General features: G+C 40.1%; 1 protein-coding gene across 1 annotated transcript in view; it reads left to right on the forward strand.

Moving 5' to 3' along the window:
• The window catches only part of LOC127953645 (synaptotagmin-C), a 42,569-nt gene that overhangs the window by 23,728 nt on the left and 5,928 nt on the right, over nt 1–12,913 (forward strand). The window contains exons 7-11 of the mRNA XM_052552888.1: nt 1,362–1,488; nt 1,814–2,032; nt 6,937–7,057; nt 7,587–7,758; nt 11,662–11,791. Of these exons, the coding sequence (XP_052408848.1) occupies nt 1,362–1,488; nt 1,814–2,032; nt 6,937–7,057; nt 7,587–7,758; nt 11,662–11,791 (769 nt within the window). The remainder of the gene's footprint in view (nt 1–1,361; nt 1,489–1,813; nt 2,033–6,936; nt 7,058–7,586; nt 7,759–11,661; nt 11,792–12,913) is intronic.

A 12,913-nucleotide genomic window follows, 5' to 3' on the forward strand; every position in this document is an offset into this window, starting at 1 on the left:
AATGTTGTTTTATTATTATTTTAATTTATCCATCTATTTGTCAGATTCCAGCTGAGTGCCGATCATTGCGTTTTCCGGATGAGCGCTTTCAGACAGCATGTGCGTGACTTTTATTTGAAGTCTTGTTTTGTTTGTGATATTGTGAAGGGGACGGGGATGGTGGGCCTGTGACTGAATAATGAAAAGCCGTTGTGCGGTGCAACACATGACTGGGGGGGGGGGGGGGGGGGGGGGTGGGGGGTGGTTACGTTTAAATGCTCGCTCTGATGTGGGCAAGACAGAGCCTGTCATTTTCAATCATAGCCCTGAGTGCTAATGGCACCCTACGTTTCTAAAGACCAACCAGATTTAAAGTGTCCAGTTGTGCTGCATGCCACTTGACTTTCATTCGAATTCTGCTAAACGGATATAATGCATATTAGACTGGACAGCTCAAAATGCATCTGGATGGCACTGTTTTTTCAAACATGAAATAGCCCTTTAATCCTGGTCTTGATATGATTGTACAGTGATTGATTAAATTTGTCATTTACAAATTGGATGATAATATCACATGATTAACTTATGTGCTTCCATGCTGAATGCTTGAGATTTGTATCATGTCACCACATATTCTTTTCGACCTGTCAGTCTAAGGCCATATTGGATTTCTTCTTGTGTTCTCCCTTCCCCGGCGTTGCTGATTTGTTTAAATGTCCTAATGAAAGGGTGACGCATTTGTAAACACTGAGAGACATATTCTAACAAGGCCTGATTAGCAACCACAGAAGTTCCCCCGCCTCTCTTATTTACATCTGCACAAACGCTGGTGAGAGCCTCACGCTTCACAAGTTCACGCTTGTGCTGTGCTTAGCACCAGACCGCAACAACCCCACTGCACTCTAGCCATGAAATGACCTATGGTTTGCTTCCTAATAAGCTCTGGATTATTTATAAAGTCCGGTGTTGGAGGCCACAGTCATTGCATTACACATCAAATATTCATGTCTTTATATTCACATTAGGGATGTATTATCTCATATATTCACGTTCGTACAAGATCCATTTAGCTAGCGCAGCACAAGTCCGGCTCCGTCCATCTGTCAATTAATTTTAAAGCTGTTGAGCTGGGTTGTACATTATCACCTCCTCTTTTTTCCCCCTGATTTGGTGAACCTGATCTCCATCGAGCCTCACTGAACTCGATGCTGCAGCGCTGTCCTGACACTGGCCTGGATGTCAGCCTCAGTTCAACATAAACCACACTCTTGTCACTGGTGGTTAGATGATGCTAAAATGAACTCACGCCTAGGCTAGCGAGCGCAAAAATGTCCAGATAGTTCAAAGTGAATTACGGTGACGCTGACATGTCTTTCTTACAGCACGGAGCAGCTGGTGGTTAAGATACTGAAAGCCCTGGACCTCCCGGCAAAGGATGCCAATGGTTTCTCCGATCCTTATGTCAAGATCTACTTACTGCCTGATAGGAAGAAGAAATTTCAGACCAAGGTATCTTTTTTATATCCTAGCGAGTCAGCTCGCTGCTTTTACAATAATCTACTGTTCAGATGGCAGACCCTCTTAGGACTCATTAAGATCTGGTTGCGTTTCTCAGCCTGCCTGGGGATTTTTTTTTCCCAGTGCCCTAGTTCATCTAAAAATACATCTCTATCTGCCGGTGCATTTTAAATTAACTTTATGCATTTGCAGATTTGATGCTAACCAATCTCTTGTTCACTCCCTTCGCTCACTTTTCCTCTCAGCTCCTTCGCTTATCTAATTTCCTTCACTTTCTCTCATTTCCACTCGGGCTTTCCATGGCTCTGGTTCGCAGGTGCACAGAAAAACTCTCAACCCAGTTTTTAATGAGACGTTCCAGTTCGGCGTGCCGCTGGCCGAGCTGCACTCGCGCAAGCTCCACTTCTCCGTCTACGACTTCGACCGCTTCTCCAGACATGACCTCATAGGTCAAGTGGTGGTGGAAAACCTGCTGGACTTCAGCGAGGGCACCGGCGAGAAGCCAATCTGGAGAGACATCGTAGAAGGAACCGCGGTGAGATAATGACACAAACACATATTAAACCTACATTAGTCGTGAGAGTGTCTGATAGGGTTAAGGCTAGGAGGGAGGAAGCTGTGGCTGCTGGGCATGCGCACATCAATACAGTGTCATTTTTGTCACACTGTACAATAATTACTATTTTGCTTTATTATAAGGAGTAGGTTCAGGTTTGGGGTAGTTGTAGATGTTAATAAAACAAAATATGATACGTAGAAAATGTAAACAAGGATGTATCCCTTCTAGTCACAACCATTTGATAGCATTGTGTATTTGCACATGCTGTCTGAGTTGTTTTAGCACTTGATTTATGCAAATTAGGTAACGCCACAAATACGGCAAAAGTGCTTGGTTGTGAAGGATGCAGAATTCTTCACTAGAACAGATCTCCGACTATATTGAGACCGTACAGCAGGTCCTGGAGGGCCGCTGTCCCGGGGAGTTGAGTTACAACCTTAATCAAACACACCTGCGGGTAATTGTCAAGAAATCCTTCACCCAAAAATCGTTCTATATTGACTCTCTGCGGTAAAACAAAGAAGAACATATTTTTTTTAAAGAATGATGGTACCCTGTTTTGGTTACCATTGGCTCCCATTATGTGGATAACATTTTTTATACTCCGTAGAAGAAAGTGATATAGGTTGGGTAAATAAATGATGACAGAATTTCCATCTTTGGGTGAACAGTTGATTATATTGTTGAGGTGCTTTAATAGTGTGGTTGAATCTAAACCCTGCAGGAAAGTGGCCATGCAGGTCCCGAGCAGAACAGCAATCAGTTTTTTGCTACATTTTATTGCCATACACAGTAGTAGAGACAGGAAGTCAAGGGGAGAGAGGGGAACAGGGTGGCAACATGACCTGGGCCACACTCAAACCCTGGTCTGCTGTGAGCACCACTGCTCAATATGTCAAAGCACTCGCACTGAACACATCGGCATCACGCCAGCACCTCATAGGAAATGCGCTTGACTACACCAAACTTCTGGAAGTGTGCCAAGATACTATAACACTCTTCTTCTTTACTTGACCATCATTTGATAGAAATGCACAAATGTCTCTCTAGAGTAAAATTGCTTTCCCTGGGCAGTACATATGCAATGTTAATTACACATGACGAATAGCGCTGAGTTTTGTGAATAAAGTAAATCTTCATTGAGTCTACACAGAAAAAAATCTAAATTAATTGTTTTTATTTCAATCAAAAAAATATTGTTAATTATCGCCTGAAAACATTCACTTATACAAACAAAGCTATATTTATTGGTTAAATCAGGCAGAAATAGCTCTTTAAGATAACCACTTTTCACAATGTAATTTTTGAAGAAAGGAGGCATGTTAGTCCTGGAGAAAATTGCATTTTACATAGAATGGAGGCATGTTTTTCCTTTAAAAATAGCATTTAAAATTAAATGCAGCACTGTTTTTGTGCCTATAGTGTCTGTTAACTGTTTTTAGAGTGGTATGTGATTTAATACACAACACGGTTTAGTGAATTTCACCTTAGATATTGTGCTTGATTTCATCAGAACCTTAGCCAGGACAGATTTTATAATAATGGTGGTATCTTTTATGGTCCTTGCATATTTCTCTTAAGTGGAGTTAAAAAGCTCATTTTATATTCATGAGACGTTTTTCACAAATGAAAATCATGCATGATGCCTTGATTACATGCTGAGGCGGTGATGATGATGTGTCCTTGGGGACGTTGGTAGCAGAGGTGTGAGGAGGAGATCTAGTGATGCATGCGCTCGTCCTTCCAGAGAAAATTACATGAAATTAGTGAAGGTCAACTGTGCAAATGAGCCTTTTTTCCAGAGCACTCCAGAAATTGCCACTGCATCTTAATGGAGCTGTTTTTAGAAACATTTTTATCCTCATCGTAGAATTTTGTTATTTTAAAATATGTTTGTACCTTCGGAGAACAGAGAGAATAAATCAAATCAAACACAAGCTGCAGTGTGCTTAAATAAGGTAGATGAAATTTTCCACAGCACGACTAGGTCAAATGGAGGAAAGAAGATAAATTTGGCACCATCTACTCTGTCTGACAAGACAAATTAAAAAATGATTCAGTGATGCATGCTGGATTTGAGTATGTTTCTGACATTTGTGTGTCTGACGTGAATGGATGTAAATGAAATGTTTACACGCAGGATTCAGCCAATCGGCTGCTCAGGTGGCATTAACGGATTTACTTACTCAGCTGGTTCAAAAAAAATGACTTGAGGTATAATTCATTTTTCGAGGTGCTGGGGTGTAACCAAAAAAAATAAATCACATCACTTGTACAGACACAGACCCAAAGCTGGCAGCTCCTATAGTTCTTGGAGATGTACCTCAGATTCTGGACGTTTTTGATGAAATATTGCATCTCTTTCTGTTTACCTCTGCTACCCTTGTTCTTTTTTCATCATAGCTGATGATTAATTCTGTCTGGCAGAACAAGAACTTGAGAGAAAGATAAAAAGGTTCAACAAAGAGTGTAAGGGACAAAACAAGCCTAGAATCTCAACACATATGCTACAGATAGAAGAATCTGCCCATTTAATTTCTTTAAAATCATGCAAGTGATAATACGACAAATCTTAATACGTTTTTGTAACAATAAAACTTCCTATTCATCGGGAAGAAGGAGGCGGGAACAGGCGCACAATCAAAAATCACTTTAATATTCAAAAATAAACAAAACAGCGCGTCAGCCCCTCACGGCGACTGACGCGCACAAATAAAAGCCAAAACATAAAATAATGTCCCAGGCCTGGTCCTCTCTCGTCCTTCACTGTAGTTGCTCCAGTTTTATATCCTTCCATCTCCTACGTGGGACTCGATACTGGCGGTGGGGCGCAGGTGTAGCTCATCTTCAATCACTACACCTGGCCTCACTCCTCGTTCCCACGCCTCTCGGCCCCGCCCCACTCGCCACATACCCCCATCTCCCCTCGCAGGCCGGGGGGTACCCTCGAGACTGCGCTCTACTCCCCCCCCCCTTCCCTCCGGGGGGGACCGCTCACGGGGACCTGCGGGAACCTGGGGGTAGTACAGACGAGGTGAGAGAAAAGGAGATGGAAGGAGGAGCGACAAGGACGAGAGAGGGGAGAGAGGAAAAAAAAAATTCCGGTTCCCAGACGCACTGCTGCTCGGCCCTCCACCGGCTGGGTGATCTCCTCCGCGGTGCCCGGCGGTGGCACTGGACGGCCCTCGGCGGACGGCACGACACTCCTCCGCCGCCCGGTGGACGGCGACGGCTCCTCCGATTTTGGGCAGCGGCAGGAGTCCCCCGTTCCCTGCCCCTCCGGATTCCATCACGGAGGCGGCAGGCTCCGGCCCCCTGGCGAACGGCGCCGACTCCTCTGCTCCCTCACGGACGGCAGCCGCCCCTCCATACCGCGTCCCTCCTTCTCCCGGGTTTCGGCACCACTGTAACAATAAAACTTCCTATTCATCAGCGCGTCAGCCCCTCACGGCGACTGACGCGCACAAATAAAAGCCAAAACATAAAATAATGTCCCAGGCCTGGTCCTCTCTCGTCCTTCACTGTAGTCGCTCCAGTTTTATATCCTTCCATCTCCTACGTGGGACTCGATACTGGCGGTGGGGCGCAGGTGTAGCTCATCTTCAATCACTACACCTGGCCTCACTCCTCGTTCCCACGCCTCTCGGCCCCGCCCCGCTCGCCACAGTTTTTAATCGTTTTTGAAATTTCATCCCTGCTAGATATACCATGGTCAACTGTAAGTGGTATTATTGGAAAGTGGAAGCATTTAGGAACAGCAGAGAAAATTATTACTTTTACTAAGCAAAGATGCATTAAACTGATGAATGGAAAGTTCAGAAGAACAGCATTTATTTGAAATAGAAATACTTAACGTCATAAATGTCTTTGAATAAAATCACTTTTATTCAGAGAATCCTGAAAAAAAAAACATTCTCAGTTTTGAAAAATCGTACCCAGCAGAACCATTTCCAACATTAATAATGATAATAATGAAGTTCAAAATCGCCATATTAGAAGGATTTTTGAAGGATCATAGCTGCTGAAAATCCATCAAAGAAATCAGTTTTGTTTTAAAATATATTAAAATAAAAACAGTTATGTACAATTGTATAATAATATCTCACAACAAAGAATAAAAAAATTATGTGGTCACTTTATTTTAAGGCTCAATTCTCAAACCAATAACTACAACCTTTGCCTCAATAAACTCCTAATTTGGTGCTTGTTAGTAATAGTTAGTAAGGTAGCTGTTAAGTTAAGGTCATGCAGAATATGTGCTTTATAAGTATTAATAAACAGCCAATATATTAATAACAGGCATGCTAATAAGCAACTAGTTAATAGTAAGAAATAGTCCCTATACTAAAGTGTTCCCAGTTTTACTGACCCTAAACTTTTGAACTTTCATGTAAACAGTCTCTGTGCAGTAGGCTTTTTTTTTAAGTTACAGCATTTATTGGATTTACATGGTCATAACCCGAGGATGCACTGCGAAAATTTCATTTTTGAATGTTTATCGCAGTGCAGTTCCATGGAGTTTCATTGTAAGTGTATTACTGTAAACATGATTTTCCTCTTGTTTGTAAAAATTCAAGGAGGAGTTCAGATGAATTCTGTGGTGTTCAGTTACAGGCCAAAGATGTCGTCTATAGAGCTGCGTTTAAATTGAACATAGAGGAATCCATTAAAAATGTTTGATTAAGTATTAAAAGCCAGAGACATTCCTTCAGTTTATCCTTGCATTTTAATAAAAGGACAACTCAATTATTGAAACATTTCAAGAAATACAGTGTAGCCACTGAAAGGTTTCCATGAATCTTTTTTATTGTTGTTGCATTACTCACTAAAAAACGTCAAAGTGACCTTAGGACCTTTCCATATGTTTTTTGCCTCTGCAGGAGAAAGCTGACCTGGGCGAGCTGAACTTCTCACTGTGTTACCTGCCAACAGCTGGCCGACTGACCGTCACCATCATAAAGGCCACCAATCTGAAAGCCATGGACCTCACGGGCTTCTCAGGTACCCAGTTTTACTCGTGGTCCCCAGCAATTCCTCTAATAATTAACATCGATACCTCATTAGCGCCTCAGACAATGTTAACATTGAGTCGTGATGAAACTGCCGCTCATTAATAACCTTGGTGTAACGCGTCCAGCATGTGAATAATAAAATAACATTAAAGGGTCTCAAAACCATCAGTTCTGAAAGTTGTGAATATCAAATAGCTCCTCTAAAAAGTGAAATGTCAAAAGTGAAATGCCTTATAAAGGTATCAACATCACAGTCATAAGGACAAGAGACATCTTTCATTAGTGTTGGCTTATTTAATTATCCCAGCAAGGCTTAAAGTAATGTAATAAAGAGTCCTCTCATAGGACACGATCACGGAGCATTATGAAAAAGTAATGCTAATGTATCGTCATTGCTAGCTCAATAATTGCTGATGCCGTTATTAGCATTCATTTTAATGTTGTCGAAGCAGTACGTCCTGCTGTTGCTATTTCTTTGACAAATGTTCTCCCTCCGTCACTCTTGCTGTTCTTCTCAGATCCGTACGTAAAGGCATCTCTGGTTTGTGAAGGTCGAAGGCTGAAAAAGAGGAAGACGTCCATAAAGAAGAATACTCTCAATCCCACGTATAATGAGGCGCTGGTCTTTGATATCCCCAACGAGAACATCGACAACGTGTCGCTCATCATCGCCGTCATGGACTACGACTGGTAAGATCACGACTGTCTTTTTCATGCTGTGATGGGCTCTGAGACATGCTGCAACACATCAGGCTCCCTGCTGTGATATGAGGCTTGACAGGAAGTGCCCACTTGTAACTTTAGGCGTGCTTACAGGCGGTGTCTCACAGAATTTATTCAGGAACACATGGATTTTTCATTCATTGTAAGAATAAAGCATTTATTGAAGGTCTGTGGGAGAGCTTGAGATTAGATCAATACAGTGTTTCCTACAGAGTCCAGTTGTGTAAATACTTCCCTAGTGTAAGATTTCTCTAGTGAAATTAATGCCACCATTACAAAGTTTGGGATGAGTATGATTTTTTTTTTTTTTTTTTAAGAAATTGATACTCATATCCACAATAAAATCTCTGAATCTTATCTCTGAATCTTGAAAAACTAAAATAAAACCTGTTTTCAGTGTTGATAATACCGAGAGATTATTCTTGAGCAGCAAATCAGCATATTAGATTGATTTCTGAAGGATCATGTGACACTGAAGACTGGAGGCATGATGCTGGAACTTCAGCTTTGCTATAGCAGGATTAAATTACATTTTAAAATATTTTGCGATAGGAAATACTTGTTATAATATTTGATGATATTCACAATTATATTTTCTCTGAACAAATTGTATTACCGGCATAAGAAATCTGTGTGACTCAGGCTTGAATCACTTGAGCTCCACATGATTTTAGATGATTTGAAGAGATACTGAGCTTCAGCAGAAGCAATAACATCTGACCATCTGAACAAAGTCACGTCATAATCACCAGCAGAAAACTGTCTTATTTGATTAGTGACCTAGAAACATCAGACATATTTCCTATTATGTAATATCATAATATACAAAACTGAGTAATATAGTATTCAGTATTATGTTTTCTTATTAAATATGTAACATTTGTAATGATTACCCAATTTAATTGCTAGCTTTATTGTTTAATATTAAACCGTGATTCACAACAAATTTCAGAAGACACCAAAATAGTGCCATTTGCTATGTTGTCGAGAAGTTAGCAATGACTTTTTTTTCATGCATTCAAGAATCTCTGTGACCGACGCTAATGAGATAGTTTGTTGTTTAATCATTTCCTGTTGCACATATTTGTGTGTGTATGCGCTCCACTGGACACAGGGCCTTATGCCCCCATGTGTCAGACTATTCCTGGTGGACTTCTGCACTGTTTTGCATAAAGACAGACGCCTCATGAATATACATGAGAGCCTAATACTAATGGAAGTGGTGTCTGGTGGTGGTGAGACTCTCTGTAACACAGCCAGTGTTTCTTGTCTGGTGGGCACACCTTAAGTCACCTCTTCTGTGTGTGTGGGGGGGGGGGGGGGGGGGCTATTCTTGCTGCACTTCAGTGTGATAGACCTTCAGACTGGCATTTATGTCTAGCTTTTGCATTATTATTTGTTTTTTACTTTTTGAAAATGAAGTGCATGTACAGGTAGGTGTGTAGTGTCACCAAATCCCACTTTTATGGCCATATTTTTATTTTGTTGGACAAAATATGCCTTGAAAAATCATGTTTTAGATTTTATTTTAAGAACTGCTGTCAGTTCTGAGGAAATCCACATCCGAGTTTCCCAAATGTTTGTGATGTTTGTCCATGCTCTCGGTGATTTCATCTCTTCCCAATGGCACGTGGCACACCAGCCGCCCCTCCTAATGAAGCAGCTCATCTGTGAGCCGCAGATAACGCCTGATGAATTGCTCTTAGCTTTGCTGCATGCCATCTGTGCTAAACGCTCCATTCAGACGCATTATCGGCTGGATAATAGTCATTTCTTACGTATATCAGACATGCTAAACAATCCATATTGCAATGTTTTAGCATTTCTGTATTTAAACCCGCATTACTGTGGATGACGTCACACTGGTGCAGGCAAAGCAGGTTATTTTTGTTTGAGATGAAGAAATATAGTTCATGGCATGCAGATTGCTTTTTAAAACTGATGTTATTCATTTGATTTGAGGGTTTTTGCAACACAAAGACTTTGTTTTAAGTCTTCAATCAAGCTTGATTGACTTTATTTTGGCATTAGTGTTATTAAAATAAAGCCAGGACATAAATCCTGCTGGCACCCATTTCTTTGAGCATGACTTGATTTAGTGTTGGTGGAGCTACTTTGAATCTGTAGCTCTCTAAGCTACATTAAACTACAATGTTCATAAAAAACAAATAGGCCTATATAATTATGCTTCAGACTACTAAAAAAAGTAGTTACACTGAAACTATTTATGGGGTTAAATCAGTTCATTTGTATAACTATCAAAGCTGTATTTATTTGGCACAAAATTAAGATTTGAATTAGGATGACAGCATTAAATTAGCCTAAGACATTTATACTAAAAGCTAAATGATTAATATAAGCAGCATTTTAAAAACTAAACTTTATTTTAAAATTTATTTTTACCTCTTTATTTTATTCAGTATGAGTAATGATGCTGGAAATACAGCTTCACATCACAGTAATAAATTACATTTGGAAATATATTAAAATAGAAAACAATTATTTTTATTATTGTTATTTTATTTTTATTATTAATGTTATATTCATGTTTTTCCTGTACTTTTGATCAAATAAATGCAGTTTTGGTAAGCATAAGAGACACGATTAATTTACTCACCTCCATATCATCCATGATGTTATTGTCTTTCTTTCTTTCTTCAGTCGGAAACAAATGAAGGTTTTTGAAGAAAACATTCCAGGATTTTTGGGTTATGCAATGGGTTAACTGCAGCTTCAAAGGGCTCTACATGATCCCAGCCGAGGAATAAAGGGTCTTATGAAACAAAACGATCTGTCATTTTCCCAAAAAATAAAAATAATTATATACTTTTTAACCACAAATCCTCTACTAGGAACGAATCCTTTAAAAGAATCTTACCAATCCCAAACTTTTAAGCAGTATTACGTATATATAAACTGTCGCAGGGTCCCATATTTCTTGTGAAGTGACTCTTATTATTAAGTATATGTCATCATCACCATTGCAAAAGTGTAGTTACATTCTTGAAAGTAGGTCTTTATAAAGTCTCTGATGTCTCTAAACAGATCCAGGCCTGTCATGTGACACACATGAACCCTGAAGTATTTTTTTTTCTACTTCTCCTGCTTGGAAGGAAACAGTATGCATTAATGCCATTTCTTTTCTGTCCTTGTCTCTGATCAACAGTAAATGCAGGAGGAAAGATTTATTTAAGTTCCACTCATTGAACCCACTTGTTATTCCAGCGTCACTTGAGCAGCTTTTCATACTCACTTTTCGAGTAATTAAGTGATTATGACACCTCTCTCTCGTCTAATCTTCTCGCTCTCTCTCGTTTTCTTTATCTCGGTAATCAGTGGACCTATCATAAACAACTACCCATCTGTCCTCTGTGACAAATTTTCACTCAAATCACTGCATCCGCTCCCCGTGCTCTTGCCTCATTTTGTTTATCTCGGTAATTCAATAATTGGAATGTACCTCTGTCTCTCTCTCCTTCTGTTCTCTGTTTGTTTGTCTGTGTAATTATGTGATCTCTCAGTCTGTGTCCGCGTAATTAAAGGACTGCGTGTGGAAACTCTCTCAGTGTGTTTGAGGGTGTGTGTGTGTGTGTGTATATGGGCAGGTTGCTATATGACACGAAGGTCCTGTCTGCATCTTTCTAATTATAAGGTGCTGATTAGGCCTGTTTTTTATCTTGCTACTTTGTGCTTCCTAGCGCCTCATGTTCTCCTGTGTCTCTTTTCCGTCTTTGGTTCTCTCTCTCGCCCATTTGTTTTAATGGATGCACTGTTCTGTGGGTTCTCCTTCATTTCTTAGCTTAACTGCATTAATTCACTCTCTCTCTCCCTCCCCCTCTCTCTCTCTCTCTCTCTCTCTCTGTCTCTCAGTATCGGTCATAATGAGGTGATAGGGATGTGCCGTGTGGGCAGTGATGCTGATGGACCGGGAAGAGAGCACTGGACAGCCATGCTGGCGAATCCCCGCAAGCCTATTGAACACTGGCACCAGCTGGTGGAGGTAGACAGCGTGACCGCATGGAGTGTGTGTGTGTGTGTGTGTGTGAGTGAGCATGTGAAAATCAATCAGTGCTGTGTGTTATTGTGTAAAGGCAGTGTCCTCTATACAAGCCAAGTCCGATTTAAAATGCCTTTTAACCTTCACACATGATACCTGTTTGTCTTTAGAAGTGTACACAGTTCAAGCAAGCTCTTTTGTTTTTGAAAAGGACTACGGCTGTCAGAAGTATGTCTTTAGGTTTTTATTTGCCTGCAAGCTCTGGAAGGAATGCCTGCACCTCACGATCAAATGCACTTTTAATTCAAATCCCCATCTGGGTGAGATATTAATATATACAGTCAGTTATGTTTTAAGTGAATGTAAACAGACGGGAGCAAAAAAAATGGATGTGTGCATTAGAGCTTGCAGTGTAAATAAAGTCCACCGTGTTATGTTGACAGCATTAATCAGAAAACATTAGCGCATTAGCCCTCGCTCACTGTTGACGTGAATAATAATCGAAGCAATGCTTTCTTCATTGAAAAATACTTAAAACTACATTCTTTTGTTTTAATTTTATTTGTTAATAGAGTATTAAAAACCAAATACAATTTTTGAATAATGCTATGGTATTGAAATTGTGAAACCAGATTTTCACTGGTAGTGGAATCAGCTACTAAAATGTTCCTTTCTCTTTATAAGACTAAAGGAAAATCTAGAAAGAAAGAAAACCTAAATTGAAAAAGAAACCTTTCTGGTAACTCTTTCCTTGACGCCTGTATATATAATGCATTGAAATAAAGGTATTCATAATGCACGATAATGCTTTTATAATGTCCTATAAAAGGCCTTATAATCTTAATTAGTGTAATACTTACCTTTCTGGTGGTTATATAAAATAAGAGTTGTATGTAGGGCTAACTTATTACACATTAAATCTTAACAGCAGGATCAGGACCCCTGAAGCGATTTCTTTTGCGACTGATTGCACATAATCTTTCCTATTACATGGCTACTTAACAAATAAATAAATAAATGGGCTTGAAATACTGATTTGAGTCGATTTGGTTTTTTTTTTGTTCGGGAGAAGGAGACATAGGGCCAGATTTACTAATAGCTTGTGCCACTGCCAACACAAACCCT

The sequence above is a fragment of the Carassius gibelio genome, chromosome B3, assembly GCF_023724105.1.
Source record: "Carassius gibelio isolate Cgi1373 ecotype wild population from Czech Republic chromosome B3, carGib1.2-hapl.c, whole genome shotgun sequence".
NCBI lineage: Eukaryota > Metazoa > Chordata > Actinopteri > Cypriniformes > Cyprinidae > Carassius > Carassius gibelio.